A 22667-nucleotide genomic window follows, 5' to 3' on the forward strand; every position below is an offset into this window, starting at 1 on the left:
ATTATTTCTGATATATATAGCTTTAACTATGTGTATAGTTTCAACCATAGTCTCAACCATTTCTTTTAACGAGAAAGATGAGAAATGTCTTTCTTACCGGCTGGAATCGTAGGGATCTCTCGATCTATAATCAGGTGTTTTAATCGTGGAAAGGGCAGTACCGGACCAGGGAGAGTTGGAAAGTTTTATATAATTGCCTATGCACGGTGGACAATCCTCCTCTAGAGAATAAGAAAGTCTGAATCACTGCAAGTCGTGTGGATCTGAATGAAGTCGTCATTACAGAGCAGTTCAGACTGAAAAGATAAGTTTGTTGTGTCAAAGTGAAACGTGGAACGTTGTAATAAAGTGCAAGTACTGCCATCTGTCGAGAAGTGATACTTTTCCGTTGTCCCTTGTCACCAATGTGAAGGAGTCCGGAAGAATATATGCGCCCTTCCCAAGATAGGTTTATAATCTTTGGCAAAACAGTGAAATAGTGTGCTCGTTAAAAATCTTAAAATAATATTTAAGTGAGAAAAAAAAAACAAAGTTTTGTTAAAACATTTCTCTGGCGGAAGACGGGGTTGAAAATATCGAAACCAATTTTATTGCTAAAGAAACTTAAAAGTGGTTTCTAATGAGTGCTTCATCACCTCAAAAGATTATCAAAATTGTGATGGCAAGTCTTCGGATCATTCTTAGGGATGTTTTCCAAACCGCCGCCGATAGCCCATTGTGCAACTCTAGTGCGACGTAAATTAATTGCCTACTTACTTACAGAATAACTGTTTCTCCTTTACTCTATGTCTCACAATTTTTATTTTTCAGTTATGACTTTTTTACTCCAATTTTAAAAATAAACTCTTTGACTAATGTTTACCCCAACTGGGATCATTATAAAACCACTGTATTTTTTAAAATGCTTTAAATTTTTTAAAAATATTTTCGCGTCAATATTTTAGTTCTATTATATCGTATATTTATCCTAAACATGTACAAGATAGAATACATTACGATTTAACCTGTTATTTTAGTGAAACTTACATAGTATTAGTATTCACCCTAGTTATTATTATAATTTAAACCTGCATGGCGAAAACATTTTCAGTTCCCCAGAAGTGTTACTACACATTTAGTCAGGCAGTTTTGAATTTGTAATTAATGTTAATTTTTAAGTCAAGTTATCAAATTAACGATACAAATATGCCAGAAATTAAAAGTATTAATATGTAAATACATAAATGTAATGATTTTTAAAAAAATAAATTGCCAAAACGCACACATTTGCACATTTAAGGATCTAATTAAAATTGCTAATTTTTAATAAACAAAATTTTTATTATTAAAATGCATACATATATATATATATATATATATATATATATATATATATATATATATATATATATATATATATATATATATATATATATATATATATATATATACTTTAAGGATATTTAATACTGCCGAATAGCGAACAAAAAAGCGAACAAAAACATCACATTAGCTCACGAATTAAGAAATTATTTTATAATGCGGAAAAGGAAGACAGCTAAGTTTTTAAATTAATAACGGAGATTTTAGAATTATGTTAAATAAATTACTTTTTAGGTGCACTAATGTGTGAGCTGTGTTGTATTTTATTGTTCTCAAACAACAATTATTTCTTAGTAATTAAAACACACAATGATTTGAATAATACAAAAGGAGCGACGAACAACTTCAGTGTTAATTGTTGATGACAGAATACTGAACACAATAGCATTGTTTATTATTTCCTGTTTGAATAAATTTCTTCCGGAAAATATTTTGTAAATGCTATTATTTTAGTAACTAGCATCCCCCGACTTCTTTCATATCTAAGTTCTTCCCCATACGTTCTTGCTCTTCTACCTGTACTTTTCATCAGATTCAGAAAGTGACAACTTTCTTATTGGACACAAAGATGCGCGCGCTTCCAACTCCCTTGATCCAGAGTATGCCCTACCGTGAGACCACCACACTAGCTTCTCGATCGTCGTTGTCAATACAGGGTGAAAGAATTTTCTCGTTCTAGTGTGGTGGTGCTAATAGTAAACTCTCACTTTAAAACTTTTGCACGTGCCCTATCAAGGAAGCATGTTTTGAAACGACGTTTTTGCTTTTTATTTTGGCATCAAGAGGTCAAGAAAGTTTGGAATAAGTATGGCAGAATATAATCAACTGAGTGGTTATTTAGTCTACAAACCCGGTGGAAGTAAGTTTAGAAAAGTTATTTTTGTTTGGCTTTGTTGAAGTTTGCGTTATTTATCGATTGGGCTTTGAAAATAAGTTCTTTTATTAGCTCCATTGTTTAACCTCTTGTTCTTTTTTAACTTGTGGAATTTCTTAGGGGGAATATAAAAGATTTATCTCGACTTATATCAGTGGATTATCATGGTTTTAGAACAAAAGAAAAGGAAAGATTTTGAAGATACTGCATTTTTTTTTTTGGCACTGTTGTTATGAAATTTTTCCTCTGCATACGAAACTTTTATTTCTTAATTTTAAGCAAATTAAACACTTTTTGAACAATTTATAATTAAAACGAATGATTAGCATTTTTTTTTGGAAAAAAATAACAGAATGTATTTTAATAAAAATATTTAAGAAACTACTTTATTGATATCAGTTTAGAAGATACTTTAAGTTAAAACTATTGAAAAATAAATTTAAATGAGAGTGAAATTACAAAAATGTAAATTTGATTTAGAATGAAAGCTAAAATAAATAAGAAAAATACTCCAAGGAAATAAAAGTATCAAGCAAAAGAATTAAAAAAATAAAATGCCTGAGTAAATTTCGCCCCAATTTTTACGATGGATTTTAAGTTTTCTAATATTTTTCATTAAGACCACGACAAAATTAAAAATTGAAATAATACGTATGAAAACAACTGAAAAATTATTCTTAATTATGTTGTCACAGCAAGTTGCAACAATATAAAGTTGAGTGTATCGAATTTAAGAACAATATTTTTAATAAATTCCATTTAAATAACACAAGCTTAACACATTTTGAATAAATTTGTGACTCTCTTGACTTTAAACATTCTCTGAATTATTTTTACGCATAAAGGACTTTAGCTGATAACAGTTCAGCAACTTTGTTTTTAAATCTTTAGTATTTAATTTTTAAATTCGTCCCTTGTACCATCAAATTCTTGAATCTCCATAAGTCTATATTGCTAGTTTTATAGTTTTAATTTAAAAACACAAAGTATAAAGTTTTCATTTTCTGCAGTATAACTTTTAATTAGATCAATAAATAGTTTTAGGACGAAGAGTTGTAATAACTTATTATCTATTTCATAAAATTTTGGAATTCACTAATTCATGTTTTTAAAATATATTTGATATAATTTACAATATCGAAATAAGGAAAGGGTTAAATTTGTGGATAAAGAATAGAATAAAGAATAGAATAAAGTTAAAAAGAACCGTTAAAAAAGCTCAACAATTTACAAATAATCAGGCATGCAATGGTACTACAAGGAAATACCTTTTTCGAACTCTGAACATAGAAAGAAAAAGAAAAAACACGGTACTGCACTAGAAATTGCAAGCAAGTTGCAATGCAAGTTGCATTGCTAGGGAGAAGTCTGTTGTGTGGGTCTAGTTTGAGCCTGATCCTCAATCATTTAATTATAATTACGCCATTACTGCAGAGCAAATAAAACAACTTAACCGGCAACAGTCTGTCCATCTGATTAACCGTAATATTAACCGTAAGGAGCATTTTTTATTTTTACGGTTTTGAAATCGTTTACAACTAATATAGGTTATAAAACCATGAGTGCAAAATTGTAAGGTTTTTTTAACCATTTACAGCTAGCATGGTCTAACCTTATAAGCTGAAAGCTATTAATAAACGGTTTTTCTCACAGTTAACAGTTTGAATACCACCTTATTTATGGTTATTTGACTGTTTTGTTCTAATATGGTAGAATAACAATTAAATAAGTTATTATTTTACCATTTTTCCGGGAAACTTCTTACATGTAAATAGATAACTATGCAAAATTATTTTTCCATTCTACAAATAAAATATTATTCTTAAAATTAAACTTAATAATAATTTTTTTTTATATTAGTAACACAGTATCGGGTATTAACTTGGTGTTTACAATTTTTCTAGTAAAGAAAAATTCATAGAAATGTTTTATTTGAAAAATTAATTTATAGCGCTCTTACAACTATTTTCTTATTTGGCTAGTTTCCAGAACGAAAACATATAAACACACTTAATATCTTTTCTTATCATTGAAAAGGAAATTATTACTCTTTTGTTTAAGGCTGGTGATGGTACAGCATGTGATGGTACAAATGATAGACAGTAAGCGAAGAATTAATTATTTAAAATTAATTATTTTATAAATACTTCATAAAAAGATTTAATAAGAATTATAGAATTTTATAAAAAGCTTGCAACTAATTACACATTGAAATACAGTAGCTAAAACCAAAATTTGAATACAACGCTTTTTAGAAAGATTTACATTTTCAATTTTGATACAAATGATGCTATCACTTAATAACTACATCGCTAACTAACCTTTTGCAAAATATATGAATTGGTAAATTTTATTCGAATTTAACATTCAGGTATAATTTAAAATATTCTCTTTTTATAGTATTTTAAAAAAAGTTCATTTTCACGAATTTAGATTTCACTACATTTAACTCTAAGAAGGTAAGGTAGTCTAAATATTTTGTAAAAATATTATCTTGTTGCGAAATTAATAAGGAATTTCTGATTAAAAAAAAACTAGGTTTAAAAATTTTAGAGCAAGAAAATCTCCCAGTAATTTTATTATTTTACATAAAAAACAGTGCTTAGAACCGAACTATTTTAATGGTATTTTGGCCGATTTTCTAGAATGGAATAGTAATTATTTTTGCAAAAATTTTAAAAGCTTGTCATATAAAAACCCAATAAATAATTTATGTTCTTCTATCGAAAAACTTGCGTAAAAAACGTTATACACTGTAAAAAATTCCGAATCAAATTACGGTAAAAAGTATTAGTGCTCAGAGTGTCGGAGCTTTTTACTGTAAAATCCTTTCTTACCGAAATAGATTACGGACCACAAAATCTGATTTATTGTAATTTTTACTGTAATAATTACAGTAACATCAATGAACCACTCCAAATTAATTATTATTACAGTAAAAATTAAGGTGTAATATTTTAAGGCAAACATGAATTTTACCATGAAATGGATTTTACGGATGATGCTCCCAAATTGATGGTACCTTATAACATATTTCGCTTCGTAATTTTTTACGGCAGTGTGCGCGATACACGAGTTATTCAATTAAAATAAAATTGAGTAATTTTTTTAAATTCCATTTTAAAATATATGCACTACACTTTTAGAAATGTCAAAATATTCTTAAAATATATATATATATATTTCATTTTTCGTTAAAAAAAATTTTATTTTTGAAGAAAAAACATCATATTTTCTGAAATTAAAGTGTATAAAACTCCAGCAATATAGTTTCTTCACTTAACACGCACATAATGTGAAGCCAACATGAAAAGAACCAATATCTAAAACCTGCTTTTTCAGTTGGATTTTTTTTTTTTTTTTATAAAATCGAACATTCTCTTATCATCAATTTAATAAGTGTGGTACATTTTAAATAATATATATTTCCTGTTATTTTATTGACGAAATTGTCTGAAAGAAATACATTGTATATGCTATTTTCTATCCATTCTTTAAAAATACATGAGGTCATGTTTTTCAAACCACATTAATACGCAAAAGTAAAAATTTTGCAGATATTGCGTTTCAAGAAAATCGTTGATATTTTTGCACGCGAGATAACATTTGGGCTTAGCAATTGATTACTTTAATAATAGTCCTTGAATGCATCTTGAAATATTTTTCTTACCTCTGTAATAATTTAATATTTAGGGAAATTTTATGCTATGTTTTAGACTAAAACGTTCGACTAAAATATATCAATAAAACGAAACCACACATATTTTAGAAGTAAAAGTTTTGTGTGCTTTTAAAATGATGAAAAAAAATATGGTTGTTTCAATTTTTTTTTAAAATTTAAATGTTAAAAATTACAATATTACTTAGCAAAGTTAGTTAAAACTGAAATACATTAATCTTTATTAAAACATGCTTGCCGTATTTTATTTCTACATGCTTGCTATTGCAACACGGAGAAAAGAAATTCTTGTAAAAGGATCTTAGTGCATAGTTGAGAATTCTAGTAATTCTAGTATTCCCGTAATTCTAGTGATAAAATCAAAATATATGGTATATATTCATATGGTATCGGCTTACCATAAACTCTTGTTTTCAAAGTTACAGTTTACTACAAAACTGAAAGTAAATTTAATAGAATAAATCATTTGATCGAGTAAAAGGAGACATCGTGACAAAATTGCAAAATCTTACCACATTTACCAAATTTCAATTCACATGATAAAACAATATTTTGTTGTTACATTTACCAAAATCATTACCAAAGCGTTACGGTAAAAATTACTTTTTAGTGCTCCTATTGAGCCCGCGTAACGGTAAGTTTTACCGTATTCTGCTAGTTTTTACCACACTTTTTTTTCTCAGTAAAGAAATACGCAAACTATTAAACTTTCACATAGATATAAACTTTTATTCGATCAAAGAGACTTAATTAAGCACACACTGATAGGACTTCTCATTCTAAAATTACGATAAATTAACCAGTAACAGTTTGTCCCCCCCAATTAACCGTTAAGTTTATGGTAAAGAGAATTTTTTTAACCTTTGCGATATTAAAACCATTTACAACTGGTGGGGTTTACTATACGGTACAACAGTAAATCACATTAGTTGTATAATAACCACACTAGTAAACCACACAAGTCGTATACCAAACTAAACGTTTTTTTAACCATTTGCAATTAGCAGGGTTTCAAAACAGTAAAAAGTAAATTTAACTTTACGTTAAAGCTAGTTTTTTTCGGCAATATTCATTAGAATCAGGTTGCGGTTTAGTTTTGTTTTTTTCAAATGAACCGTGGAATTTGGTTTGATTAGTTTATCTGGTTGTTTCAGCTATCGTAGAAGATGGGAAATACTAGACTTTTTTGCGTTAAGAAACTTTATGGTGCTTCCATCTATACTTGAATGAGCGTATCGTAGTCTAATAATCCAGGGTCGAAAATTGGGAAGTGCAGGACACTGGAAACTTTTCGAGCGTTTAAGGAAATATTGTGCTATCAAAGCTGGTACTCATGGAATTTACAGATTAGACCTGACGGCCATAATATGTACCCAGTTGCAATAAGCTAAGGTGGCATCATTACGTGGGCCTAGTTTCCGCAGTAAAACTCTGGTTGTTCAACCGTTTTATGTGAAAGCAATAACTCATTGAAGCCTGATTTTTTTTACATGCAATGACGTAAAAAAGATTCTATTAAAAAAGAGATAAATTTTTTAACTAAATTAATATTTTCTTCTGTTAGCTACTACTTGATTTTGGAAAATGATAAAAAAAACGTTTGCCTTAATGTGAAAGCAGTCTTTCTTGAAATCAGAAGAATTATTATGGAATTCCCGGGTCGTATATGTAACGCTAGGTCGAGATGGGTTATAATATACGGTTTTTCTCACAATCAACAGTTTAAAAACCATACGGTTATAGTTTCGTTTGAATATAGTAAAATAACAATTAAATAAATGGTTATTTAACCATTTTTTTCCGAAAAATTTCTACGAATCTATGCAACAGATTTTTTTTTTTTAAATTTTCCCTTAAAATAATACTTTTGTTTAAACGATCACTTCCCGACATACTCAATTTCATTGCTAATTTGTCCAAAATTGTTGCCTGAATGTTATTTATACTGCACCGTGTCCGCTCTCATGATGAGTTTGGCTTATATCTCCAATGCACTTGTGCACATTAATTAAAAGTTTTAATGTGCATTATAATTTTTTTAGGCAGCGTGTAAAGTAATTATTTTTTTTAAGAAACATTGTTTGATTCAGAAGCAAATAGTTTTATCATGCAACAACAACGTCTATATTGCATTGAAATACCGTAAGGGACCTGCTTTTAGTAAAAAAAAAACTAAAAAAAAAGAAGAAAAAAAACTAAAACAAAAACTTAACAAGAGTGTATTGAAAGTAATGAGTGGTGGTATGGTTGTGTAATTGAAAATAACGACGAAAATTAATTCAATTCCAGAAAAAAGCATCATCAAAAAATTTAAAAAGAATTCTTTTATTTATAATAAATTTAATCCTGTTTGAGTTTTAAAAAAAATAAGGCAATTTAGTTTAAAGGTAAAATATTTGCTTAAATTAAGCATTCACAAAATCAATATTTTTTTGTCAGTTTAACGTTCTTAATGTTCTGGAACGACAGTTTCATTGAGTCTGCATTTCTAGAATAAGAGTTTCATTTCTTAATGTTTTGGAATAAGAGTTTCACAACAGACACCTAGCTGAATTAGAACCTATAATATTAAAAACGAACTGAATTTTTCTCCAAATGAATTTTTAGAATTTTAATAATTGACTTTCATTATTTGTTTATTATTAATTTATATTTAATTATTATTGATACTTGATTCATTTTTAATTTTATTTTTGTACTATATTCTTCACTCGGTGTACGGGTATTTGAAGCATTATTATTGACAGTAATCGAAACTAAATAAGCTTATTTATCTCAGCATTTTGCAACATTATATTACGACGAGACATTGTATTATATTTTCTAAACTTATTTTCCTTACCTTATTTTTCTTCTCTTATTTTCTGAAGTTAATTCGCACTTCGGTGTATTTAGGAAACAAATTTTGTACTGAAGTGTTGAAAAAAGTTTGGAACCGTAAGTAAATTTTAAAAGTTACCTAAAATAAATCATATTTTAATTAAAAGAAACATTTGTGTCTTTATTTTCAAAGAAATATTTAGAATTAAAAAAAACTTTTTTTCTTCTAAACATTTGCACAGTAAGGAGAAAAAGAATTTTCCATTCATTTTGCTTTTTTGTGAAAAGTTATACAGTTTAAAGTTTTAATTTCCTGACCTTGTCTATAATACGCATTGAATGTGAATTAATATAACTTCTATTTTTACCTATTGCTTTTTGATTATAGTACAAATGATATAGTTCAATGAATAGTTTGATTATAGTTCAATATATAGTTCAAATGATTCCTTTTTTTGCTGAATCAGAATTATTGTTTTAATGTTTTTGTTAATTATTATCAAAAATATTTTTTATTTTATTTATTTATTCTGGAAAGTTGTAAACAGGCTTGTCAATTGATCTGAAAAGTAGTCCTGAAAATAATTATTTGGTATAAAAAAGTTAATTAGACAGAAATTTACTACATGTGAGTCATGAAAACAAAACAATAATTTTACAACAAAAGTTATGTGCTCTTCTGTCAACCTCCTCGATTAAAAGTTCACAGAAACAAAATATTTAAGCACGTTGTACTTCTGTTTTTATTTTATTTCCTTTTAATAAATTTAAACACAGTGAAATAATAGTGCATATGAGGGTAGAAAATTAATTATTTCTTTTGTTATAAGTCTGCTGCCAAATTGTGTGCAGTGCATAACTTTTAAAAAATGGTTAGTTTTTCTGAAAAAAAGCTAACATTTAAAGTTGAACTTATAAGGATTGCTATCTCTCTTAAGATATAGTTAACTACATTTAGCTTTTAAAAAACAGTTAGTTTTTCTGAAAAATTGCTAAGATTTAAAGTTGAAGATGTAAAGATTGCTATCTCTATTAAAATAGTTTTAAATACTACATTGGATTTTTTAAAAATGGTTTGTTTTTCTATAAAAGGTAGATAAGATTTAAAGTTGAGCAAATAATTATTGCCTTCTCTATTAAGACAATTAACTGCATTTAGTCCTAACTACTCTAATTAAAAAGTTTTACGTGCTCTAAGAACTTCATAAACTATTTAATTCCGGATTCGCTGAGACCCAGCTTTAGAAAGAGTACTCAAAGTAAATATTTTTTTTAAAGTTTGCTTAACGTCATTCATAGTTCCATTGACATTTTCTAGTAATAAGGTAACCATAGAATTAACTGTAGGTACTTAATATCTCTTCATTTAAATTTGAAATAATTAGAATTGTGAGGCTTAAAATATCAAAGCTTATACGCTAGACAAACTGCTAGAACTCCATTCTCTAAAATTGATTAAAAGGGAAAAAATTTTATTGCTGTTAAGTTGAGTTATTAAATTTCTTTAAAATATTGCTTTTGATATGGAGGAAAAATGTATAAAATATTTACTTGAATATTTAGTTTATTTTTAAATCATTATCGTTATAGATAATTCAAAAAGAATTATAAATTAAGTGATTGTTATTAAGAATCTAACTTTAAATAAGGTACTCCAAATCCAATTACAAAATCATTTGATTATATAATATTTCCCCTAAAGTAAGTTAAATGTGCTTCGTAAAGTAACGGAGCAAGCACTTTACGTTAATGAATAAAATTCGAGAAAAATCAATATTTCTAGAACTTTCTTGATATGTTACATCCCAGGAGAGATACTCAAAGTAGCTACCTATGAAATATTATTGAGTAAATGCTGACTTGTGACATTGTGGGGAAATCGTCGACATAAGAGCATGTCAGATTCAATTTGATTTAAATGAATTATTCAAGTGAAAACTCATTTTAAAGTGTTGGGGGAAAAGAAGTTATCGATAATGTCAAACTTCTTCTATCAGAAGATATCCCAAGGTAGAATCGAGTTAATATGTCTTATATACTAGTGAATTAGTTTTTAATAGATGTAGTGATGGTTACGTCGCACTACTTCCTCACCAGATTTTTTACAGGGATAGAATTCGGTGAACGTTTACCACAAATGATTCATTACCAATTTTGTGAAAGACCGGGAGAGCTGTATTAAGTTCACCAGATTTAGCGCGTTAGCCGTGAGAGCTGCAATAAAATCACGGTTGTGTGCGTGGTCACTCCTGTGTTGCTATTAGCAGTCGAGTGAGTGCAGGTACCAGTTGTGTGTGATCGAGACTAAGAAGCAGCAGCTCAAGGAGGACAATGTCGATGTCACAAATAGCAAATCAACAGTTCAATGCAGACCGTCCATTGAAGTAAGCGTATTCTATTTGAAATGAGAATTACAATCGAGGTAGACGTGGTCATTTTACCAATGTGATGCTTTCGTTTCCGACAACGTCAACCGTCATCTATCAAAGAGTACCCGTAGGTGGAATCGAGTTAACTTGTTTCATATAATAGTGAATTGGTATTTAATAGTTGTAATGGTAGTTAAGCCACAGTGTAATATCTAACTGAGTGTTAGATTCCATATTGTTGTTGTTCCTTATCCTCTAATTGTCTAACGAAGTCAGACAATATCCAATAGGTCGTTGACCCTCAAAAAGTCGATGACAAGAAGTGGAGTAGCATATAAGTCTTCCTTGGAAAGGCCCAAGCAGTCAATGATATGTTCGGCTGAAGCCTGCTGGGCTTCATATTTGGAGCCGACTGCATAAGTCTTTCTTCTTTCAAAGTAAGCGAGACTATTCGTGTGTCCACTTGCCAATCTGGAAATAGCTGTTTGAGATGCTCTATCACCTATATGAACAAGTGAAGAGCCCGGTTCCTTGGCTGCATTCCAATAATGAGAGGGGGGGATCCTCCAATTTTTTGATAGATGGCTTTTGATTTTCGACTGATACTCTGAGTAGGTATGGGCTGAGGAAGAAGGTGCTGAATGACTACAGCCCTCCTTGGCCAAGCGATCCGCTTGCTCATTGCCAAAGATGTCAACGTGGGATGGTATCCACTGAAGATGAACGCCGTGGTGCTTCGAAATAAGTTGAAGTTTAAGAAGGAGGGAGATGCTTGTTTTGTTTCCAACTTTTGTCCAATTGTATAGGTGTTGAAGGGAGCTGTCCGACAGGATCCAAAGATCTCCAAAGTCACTCTCGTTGATTATAGCATCGATGACCCGTTCAATTGCGATTAATTCACTTCGAAGGACTGAAGTGAAATCAGGATTACGGAGACAAATGGAGTAATTTTGCCCAGAGTTTTCAATGAAGACGCCGCTACCAGCTAGTTCTCCTAGTCCACTACCGCCTGTATAAATTTTTACGGCGTCGCTGGGAATCTCGCCTAAAATTTCCAAAGCTAGCTGCCTCAGTTCAGCTGGAGTATGATCTTTCTTTGTGACCGGAGCAGAAAAGCAGAAGTGGAAATGGACTCTGAAGGATTCAGACAAGATTTTAAGGAGTGGGGCTCAGCATCTTCAGAAGGCAAATGCAGAAGTTCAACATGACTGAATGGACTGCTTTTCTTCAGTTGCTGATTGTTGCACCAGTTGTTAAGATAAGGAGAGGTTCTATTGTTCTGACCATAGCTAGAAAGTTTGTTGAAGTAATTGGTGAGATTAGCCTTTCTTCTAGTTTGGAGAGGTTGAAGATCAGCCTCAAAGAGGATTATTTCTTTAGGGCAACTACGTCTGAGTCCAGTAATTATTCTTGCAGCACTTAGTTGGACCATTTCCAATGTATCCAGATTAGTGGCAGAAGCACAGCAGTACACAGGAAAGCCATATTCCAGGATGGGTCTAATGAGAGTCAAATAGGTATCTCTTAAGATGGTAGCATCGGCTCCCCAATCTTTGCCCGCAATATATATTTAAGTAAGTTTAATCGTTTTCTGCATTTTGAGACTATATGTTCAATATGTTTGTTACTTGTCCATTCTGGGTCTGAGACATATCCGAGATATATTGAATGCTTTTCGTAAGCAAGAATCTTGTTATCCATCTTTATATTCGGCTGATAGTTGTACAATCTTTTGTTGGTGGTAAAGAAAGTGACGATGGATATGGAAAGATTAAAACAAAGTTTGAACTCCAAGGCGTATTCTGAAAAAGCAGATTATGCACTGTTGAGATTCCTCTCCATTTCAACTAAATCATTTCCAGAGCTCCAGAGAACGATGTCGTCAGCAAACAAGCCAACTTTTACCGCTTTAGGAGGTGTTTTCTCAATGCCTGCCAAGTAAAAGGAGAAGAGCGTAGGGCTAAGGACTGAACCCTGAGGGACGCCCTGTCCGAGCTCAACTGGGTCTGAGAAGGTGTTGTTAAAATTCACCCTGATAGATCTGTGATGCAAGAAATCCGAGATCCACGCCAAGGTGTTACCACGAATGTTAAATGTGTCACGTAGTTTAATTAACAGCTTGTGCTTCCATACCCTGTCAAACTCTTTCGTAAGATCCAGGAGAGCGGCAATAGTGTGGTGGGTGGGCCTGAGATTTTGAGCATCCCTTATGTTCTGGTAGAAAAAAAGGGTTTGATCAATAGTGCTATGGCCTCTCCTGTAGCCATACTGTTCACCAGGCAATAAGTTCTTGTTGTCCAAAAAGTACTGAATTCTGATTGATATCATTTTCTCCATTATTTTGCAAGCTGTACTTGTTAGTGCTATGGGTCTAAAATCCTTTGGGGCCCAACTATTTTTGCCAGCTTTCTTGATAGGGATTATAGTGGCTTTTTTCCAGTCAGCCGGAAGACAACCTCCTTTCCAGGAGAGGTTGATAATTTCTAGAAGTCTCAGTTTTCCACTGTGACCCAGATTTTCAAGCATTCGTCCAAAAACTCTATTCGGGCCAGGAGATTTAGTCGTGTCTAAAAAGGCCATAGCAAGGAGCAGCTTCGTTGGGATGCGTTGGGATCCCTAGATAAGTCTTGATCGCCCACATCAGTGGTTCGACAGCCGTGAATGATGTTTTTTGCTTTTTTCAAAATGTGTTTATTTTCTCTAGTGAAGACCAACTTACTAGTTGCCTGGTAGTAGGCTGCAAGGCCATTTGCTGCCACTTTGTAGTTAGGAAAAACCTGCCCACCTGAGTCAATTACTGAGTTACTCTCTTCGCACTGTTCTTGTTCCTTGTTGATATTTTTAACAATTAGTTATTAGTCCTAGAATCTAGATTTTTGCACAGTTCTCTCCAACTCGATCTCTTAAGTTGTGCATAAGATGTCTTGATTTCCTCATTAATCTTATTAATTTCTGTCCTAAGATCAATATTACTGTTATTTGAACCAGTACTGTCATTCAAAGACTCAAACAATTGTTTCCTTCTATCCAAAACTGGTTTTAAATTAGGAGAATGGTGTGTGAAGAAGGGTAAGTATCTCTTGACGTTACCTCTTGGGATGTAGATCTTCGCATTGTCTAAAATGATGTTCTTGAAGTTTGTCCAGTTCTCTTTGAGGTCATTAGTAAAGGGTGTTGATGACATTTTTAGATCTACTGAGTCCCTGTAGCAGTCCCATTCAGCCCTTTTAAAATTCCAAAAATTTTCTCTCTTGGTCTGCACCCTCTGCCTTTTCTTAAATTCGATAAGGTCAGGGAAATGATCACTGCCAATGGTGTCCAAAACTCTCCAAGAACATTGAGAAAATAATTCCGAGCTGGTGATCGCTATGTCCAGAGCTGAAAATGTGTTATAGCTGTAGGATGTGAAAGTATGAGTGCCGTCGTTGAGAATCATGGATCCTGTATCATCCAACAATTTAAGTAAATCCTCTCCTCTTGCGTTAGTACTCGGACAGCCCCAAAAGGGGTGTTTGGCGTTGAGGTCACCCAAGATAATGGAGTTTTTATTTAGAAAACTAGAAAGAACAGCAGGATGCTGCTTCTGATTCGGAGGATGATAAATATTGATTATGTCAAGCAGCTTGCCTCTCCAATGAATTCTAATACCCTGGATTTCTACGTCAGATGCCTGATCAGTAGGAAAGTCAATGCTTTGGTAGTTAAAATCCCTGATGAAGAAGGCTAAGCCTCCTCCCCCCTTGGAATAACGATCAACTCTATAGATATTAAAACCTTTTATTTTTAGGGCAGTACCTTCCTTTAATTGATTCCATATTAGTACCAGAGATTATATTATTTTAGAGAAATATTTATCAAGTTAATTATTAGAAGTTTCCAACTTAATTTTTAGCATTTTCCCAATAAAAATGTTTCTTTAAAAATTTTCTTTATGATTTTTGTCTAATTATTCTATCTTTAAATTAGTTTCAAATGCATCACAGTTAGTTTCAAATGCATCACAGTTAGTTTCAAATGCATCACAGTTATTTGCCTTACAGACTCTACATTTAATAACAGTACGCATTTTCATTAAAAAAATTACTGTAATACAAAAATGATTTTATTATAAAGAAAATGCCTGTATCTATTAATTATAGCCATAAATTTGAAAAATGCCATAATTTTCTTAAATTAAAATTTTTTTTATAGAAAAATTTATTTTTGGGTTCCATTCAAGAGTTGCTATATTGTATTAATATATATAAGAGTTGCCAAGAGTTGTATTTTTCAATAAATAAATTTTAAATTATTTATTTAATTAGGATGTTTCTAAACAACCCGCAGAGCATGAGATGTTTCATCAATGTTTTAAGGCAAATCGAAGTTGTTGTTTTTTAAAAAAGAGAACAATTTTACTATATGCTCTTATTAATATTTATGTATCAGAATTTTGGAAAGATAATATTTTAAAAGAATATAAAATATTCCACATAGAAATATTTAAAAGAAATTTAAAGCTCTACTAACAGTTCAAACCACAATAATATAAAAAATCTTTATATTTATTTCATATCGAAACTAAATTTTTATTGCGACTCTTGCATTTTATTTGTCTGTGGAAAGCCTGCACGGTAAAAAGTTATAAATCAAATTCCTGTATAAAGTACCGGCACTTCATTATTCCATCATGCGGTTGCATCATTCCATAAAATTCAATTTTATCATAAAATATTATACCGTAATTTTTAATATTTGTTTAATTAGACTGATTCAGTGATTTTGCTGTAATTATTACTGTAAAAATTATGGTGTATCAGATTTTTAGTTCCGTAATATACTGCGGTAAAAATGTATTTTACGGTAAAAAGAAATACCGGCACTTAAGGTGACGGTACATTATACCGCAATTTGATCCTTAATTCCTTACATTGCATTACATAATTTAAAGCAGCAATTAGTTAGAATTTAAATTTCGAACTTAAATTTAGTGATAATTTTAGAACTTAAATTAAATGATTTAGTGATTAATTAGTGCAGACGATATTTGAAGAATTAGAGTAGACGTTTCGAAATCACACACAAAACCGTACTTTCTCTAAATAAACATACATTTTTTTACGGGTTATGATTTCTGATGATCAAAATATAGGGGGTGGCCACAATCTGGAAATATGTTCTCAATAGTTAAGTCAGGAGAGGGGTCAAAAGTTTGGACCTCTTAATGTTAATTTCACTTTTTGCGTGTTTCGCCATATCTTGGAAACTTTTTAAGCGAATTAAAAAAATTTTGCTCGCAATTATAAAATTCATTTATCCAAAGATTGTTACATGCAATAAATAATTTTTTAGCTAATATTTATTCTTTTTTCTTATTGTATTTAATAATAATCGAAAGAATTTTATATCATAATGTATACAATTCTTTACATCAATTTAATGAATATAGGTTTACATTGCAAAATACAAAATCTTAGTGAAATCGCTCGAAGGGTTTCTGCTAAATCAAATATTTAATATACGACGTTTTCAAAATTTACCAAAAACTACCATGCTTTTTGGTGTTTTCATAGAACCAGATACACGGTAAATTTTTCCATATCCTAGTTTTGTCCATGAATTTTTTCTGAGTGCAGGAATATGATTTTGGGTAAATACTTGCTTCAGGCTTCCCTCGTCTTCTGCGTTTGGTTTAAATTTAAAAGTCTGTGAAGATATAATCGTAAATCTGCTGATATAGATAGATAGCTCAATGCCGTTGATATGACTCGTTATTTTTTTCCATAGCTTACTTGACATAAGTTTTAAATTCAAATTAATTAAAAAAATATTTACCTCAGGATAAAATGGTACCATAGTGAAAGCTTCAAATAAGAGTTCTTGTAAAACTATGTATTTCAATTGCAAACTCAAATAAAGTCTGACTAGTTAACTAGTTTTTGCTGGAAGTCTTATTCTCAGTAATCAATCTAGATGTCTTATTCTCAGATAATAAATCCACAGGTTTAATATCGAGTTGCTCTGATTATATCACATAGTTTTTGACATGAATGAAACATGAGTTTAATTATTTTATTTCAGTTATAATCAGTTATACTCCCATTCCTGCCTACATTTTTGTTATATACAGTCGTGCAATAATACAATCATTACGTTGTTATACTGTCATTGTAGCTTTTCAGTAAGAATTGTAATTCAATCATTAATTAATACAAAAAACATAACTTTACATTATGAGCTAACAAGTATATTCATAACATCTTAATCCAATATTGAAATTATGTAATAATATAATATTGTCAAAAAGTTAGTAAGTTAAAAGTACTTCTTAAAGTATCGGAGAAAGCACTTCTCGTTAATGAATGAAGTTCGGGAAAAATCAATATTTCTAACACTTTATTTGATATATTACTCTCAAGAAGAGATGTTAAAAGTAGCTGCCTATTAAATATTATTGAGAAAATGGCGACGTGTGAAATTGTGAAGATTTCGTCGACATAAGGGGATGTCAGTTTCAATTAGACTTAAATAGATTGTTTGAATGAATACTCATTTTCAATTGCAGATCAATATCTAACTGAATATTGGCTTATATATTAATACCAGAAATTATATAATTTTGGAAAGGCATTTATTATGTTAACATTTTGGAGGTATCAATTTCATATTCAGAGTTACGCTATTTAAAATTATTATTATTATATATATGTCCACCAAATTATTATATTTATAAAATCTATTGTAGTGGATGATCTAGGCAACTAAGTCAATTGGATCCATTTGAATAATTCAAGGTAGAGAAAAGTTCATTAGACGAAAAACTAAAGTAAATGTTAAATTTTTTTGATCGTTTGAAAAGTTAGGATTGTTAACTAAAAATAAAACTAATACACATCATAAATTTGTCAGAATCATCAATTGTTTGTTGTATAAATAAATTTCTCGGTAGGGCATGCATCAATAATGCTAAAACTCACATTTTTAGATGTACTTTTTGCAAGAAACTACTTATGATATCACTTTGAAATTTTTTGGAGATTGGAATTTTTTGGAGAAGAGTATATAGATTGAGACCATATCAGTTGTATGTTGTGAGAATATTTCAGCGTACGCAGGAATATTTTTTTAGTAATTTGATGAAACTTTTGAAAAAATTAAAAGTTCTAAGTAGAAATTTTTTAAAAAAAAAATCTGGTCAAGATACGTGTTAAAAATTATCGTAGTGCAAACATGTGTAGGTAAATATTTTGTGAAAAATAAAAAACTGAAGCAATATCTTGTTTAGATGCCGAGAGGGAACATTGAAAAAAGTTAGCCTTAACATTATTGGAATATGCCCTACAGATTCCTCTTAACAATGAAGACAATTCGTAAATCGAGATAAAATTACGTTACGCCCAATAGTTTATTTTTTAATTTTTCGCTCCGAGCCATAGAAAAGTTGATAATATTTTAAAATTTTCAAAATTTTTATTTAATTTTTTATTACAAAATAATGATATTTGTGGAAAGGTTTGCCAGTTCCGCCTTGATCACGGAAATAATTAAAAACGTACGTTGGAATAAAAAGAAATCAGTGCTTAAAAAAGCAGATTTAAAAAAAATCACCAAAATTTCGGCAAATATTAACTGCCATTGAAAAATTACGTCTAAGATATGCAAACGATTGAAATGCAAACGATTTAACTTTAGCTTTAGAGTTTTTATTCAGCAAATAAATTCTCTAAAAAATGCTTACAAAATGTAAATTTATACAGAAACTTTAAAATTTATTGCTCAAAAAAGTAGAATTTTTAATTTTAATACTTACATTTAGTCATAGTTTTCGCGGTTCAAAACGCATACATTGAAGCTTATCATCCGAGAGATGAATAGAGCTTGACGACAAATTTAACTCTCATTTAGCGACTAATTTAACTATAAAAAACTTTATTCTAAAAATTCTGGAATTTTTTTAATGTAATAAAATGCTAAATTTCAGAACAAATTTCAAAATCTTTTTCTCAATAAAGATGGAAATTTTACAGTTTCCCCCCATTATAAATGGAATTTGAGGACGCTTCTTATACACATTACACAAAACATATTCAACATTCATTATATTTAAAACAGGACCCATCCCTACAAAACAAACACTTTAATGTCATCCCTCCTATTGTTAGAATCCTCATTGTATTTTTCAATCTTTTTGTTATTTCTCAAAGCCTTTTTTTAAGGATGTCGGTTACTTTTATGTTTTCCTAGCATTTGAAATAATAATAGAGAGCATTGTTGCTCAAAAGAATGAATAAAAAATAAACTCCTTTTTCGTTCCTTCATCTCATTTCAAGTTACATTCATCTATTATTTTATAAGAGTAACTAAATGAACTGCGATCTATTTTGAGGTATCGGTTTATAACTCTTTTATTCTTAAAAGTACTCAACTTACATATTAGATCGTATAAAATGTGTAGAAGAAAGACAATTTGGTCAATACAGATATAAGGAACTATTTTAATCATCAAAATATACATTCATTTTACCTATGCACTTTTGTCCCGGTGGATGAATTTATGGATGCCAGGAAGGATCTTTCGGAAATAAAATTATTCCTAATACGAAGTTGACCAAATCGAAGAAAAAGTTGAAATCAGTAAGGGCTAGTCTTGATACGTACGGAGAATGATGAAGATGGATCAATCCCCATTCCTGTGTTTTTTCCAAAGCCAACCCCCCCCCCCCCGCAGTGTTAGGCTTGTAGGCATAATTAGTTAGGTGAAGCCTTAAAGCCCAAGACACATTGCAAGGTGACGTCGCCATATATATATATATATATATATATATATATATATATATATATATAACCATCGTTGAACAGCCGACCCAATTTTGAGCTTACAACTATTAAAGTTCAATTCTGTATCCTTGTACTTTTAAACCCAATCCAGAAGACGAGGAAACTCTTGGATCAAGTATTGGGAGATATTTGCCTTCGTGGAGGACATTTTGATGGAACTAACCCGCATTTGTGTTACATGGAAAGGAAGACCACAAGAACCTCGCACTATTATATTGATGGCAAATGGACTCTAACCCATGATCCGTCTACCACTGAGGATATTTCATGTCATCGCTGTGGTCCGTGTAAGCCGGATGTGGATTCATATCGACCAAATATAGCTGGGATTCGAGCCTGGTTCACGTCATTGGAAGGCGAACGCTCTATCCCCTGAGCCATCACGGCTCTACGTCGGCAGTTCGAAGAAAGCCGTATTTTTCAATTGGTTTAGTTAAAATAATAACAATACTTGCTTTTTTGTTTTATTAATGTTATATTTACAGTGCACGGAAGGAAATGTACCACCCTAAATAACTTTTGAGCCGATGATAGGAGTTTTACGTTTTAGGACTCCAGGAAAAAGTTTTATCATTAATATTCGATTTCTCAGGAGCTGTTCAATCAATTTCGTTCAAGTTTTGTATTTTGCAGTGTAAAACAAGATACTTTAAATTGGAGCAAACAAAAAAAAACTGTATGCCTTGCAATTCAAATTTTTGTCCGACTATTATTAGATTAAATAAAAAAGAATAATGAACATTTACTAAAATGTACTTTTTTACCTGGAATTACCCTTGGATAAACGAATTTTATAATTGCATGCAAAAATGTTTCAATTCGTCATAAAAGTGTGCAAAGAATAAAATTAACAATAGGGTCTCCAAACTTTGGATCACTCTCTTGACGAAACTATAGGGAATATACTTCCTGGATTGCGACTACCCCCTATATTTTAGGACTCAGAAATGGGAATCTGTTGAAAAAAATATGGGTATTCAGAGAGAAAATGTTTTTATCTCTGATTTCATAATTTAAGCTGTTTTCTGCACTAATTAATTAGTATATTTGAAATCAACCCTATGAATCATTAAGATGAAGTCGTAGGACGTGAAAATCCGATCATTAGATAGATCAAAAAATTTTCAGAACTGTCCGTTTTTTTTATTTATTTAATTTTTTTGGCGCACTGTGCATTGCTCTTCATTTAGAATGACTAGAGTTACAGATTCATCATGAAAAAAATTTTGATTACTGACGGGAAAAGTTGGAACCGAAAAATATTTCGTCTCAAAACTTTTGCTCCTAACTGCATACATGTTTTTCGAGAAATTACTAATTACAAAAGTCGTTTTATTTCATTTTCAATTATATTTTATTCCTAAATCGAAATAAAAAACAATGTCATGTATATAATTTTAGAAATAGTTTCCAAGATTAAATACATTATTGCTAATGGAAAAATATTTGATATTAAGTATCTACTTTCCAGCAAGAGAAAGCAATTAAATATGTATTTTAATCTTGAGATTAAATTAAAAGGTATATTTTTAGTATAGATTAAGCCTAGTGTTATCAAATCAAAATGTATAAACATTAGCAATTCAAATGTATGAAACCTAAAAAATTGGAAAGATGTAATTCCAGATGTTAATAATTCAGAGTTTATCAAGCCGTACAATATTAATTTCGTTCCAGAATAAACAAATCATCTTTTTTTTTAATAAAATGATATCTTTTTTCAACTGATGACAGTCGCTTAAGGTGCTTTGAAAATTTTTAAAGATTTTATAGTAATATATATATAGATAGATACAGATATATATATTTACAGAAATATACTCGCAACATTACATTAACAGTATTAATTTGTGACATAAGTTTCAAATTTAAACATCGAAATAGCGCTTAATGTCGTAAGCACTTAAATAATTCAAAATTAATTTGAAAATATATCTTTTTTCTGTTCTTTATTTCCAACATAATACTTATTTTTCTACATATTAAAATATCATCCATGACAACGTCGTTACTGTCCTAGGAGTTTCATTTGCTTACATTTTGTTTTGTTGCGCAAATTTATATAAGATTTAGAAACTTGGAATTACAAAGTCGTGTTCGGAAATACACAGACAGAAGAACAAAATTTAAAAAAAGTAATATTTGATTGTGAGTTGGAGAATTATTAACTGTTAAACCAAGAAGTTCACTCTGTTGCCTGTTGACATGCGACTACAGAATTAAAAATTTGACGTACTGAAAACGTAATTTTTATTCATTAAATTGTTTTCTTTTTTTTCAAAATTACTATTCGTTCAAACATTATTGAAATTTTAAGTGTTTTTTGCTATTTTTGTCTACTTTACTTTGTTTTAAATAATTAATATTTATCCATAGTTGTAAAAAAAATATCCGGCTTTTTCTTAATTTCAACATCTCGCACGTGACATAAAATTAAAAGCAACATCTTTTTTAATTAAAAAAAGGAAAGAGAACATAATAAGGAAATCCGAGATCAAAATTGTAAATTCTGGTTTGTTATGTCATTTAAGTAGCATTAAAACAAAATACAGTTTTCTAATTAAAGCAATATTACATTATGACAGTTGATGAAATTATTTTAATATAGAATTTGCGTGAATGCCACATTTCAACTTCAATGGTAAATTTATATTCAAATATGCATTAAGTTAAAAAAAGAACTATTTATAGTAAACTGAACGATATTTTTAGAGATGCATCTGTTTTAGAAAAACTTCATACTCAT

At 30.2% G+C, this 22667-nt stretch overlaps 1 protein-coding gene across 1 annotated transcript in view; it reads left to right on the forward strand.

The window, feature by feature from the left end:
• The first annotated feature begins 1981 nt into the window (after positions 1-1981).
• Positions 1982-22667, forward strand: part of LOC110282933 (uncharacterized) — a 338382-nt gene continuing 317696 nt past the window's right edge. The window contains exon 1 of the mRNA XM_087161146.1: positions 1982-2221. Within this exon, the coding sequence (XP_087017272.1) occupies positions 2170-2221 (52 nt within the window). The 5' untranslated portion in view covers positions 1982-2169. The remainder of the gene's footprint in view (positions 2222-22667) is intronic.

This window comes from Parasteatoda tepidariorum, chromosome 1 (assembly GCF_982258835.1).
Source record: "Parasteatoda tepidariorum strain Cologne lab strain chromosome 1, Ptep-v5.0, whole genome shotgun sequence".
NCBI lineage: Eukaryota > Metazoa > Arthropoda > Arachnida > Araneae > Theridiidae > Parasteatoda > Parasteatoda tepidariorum.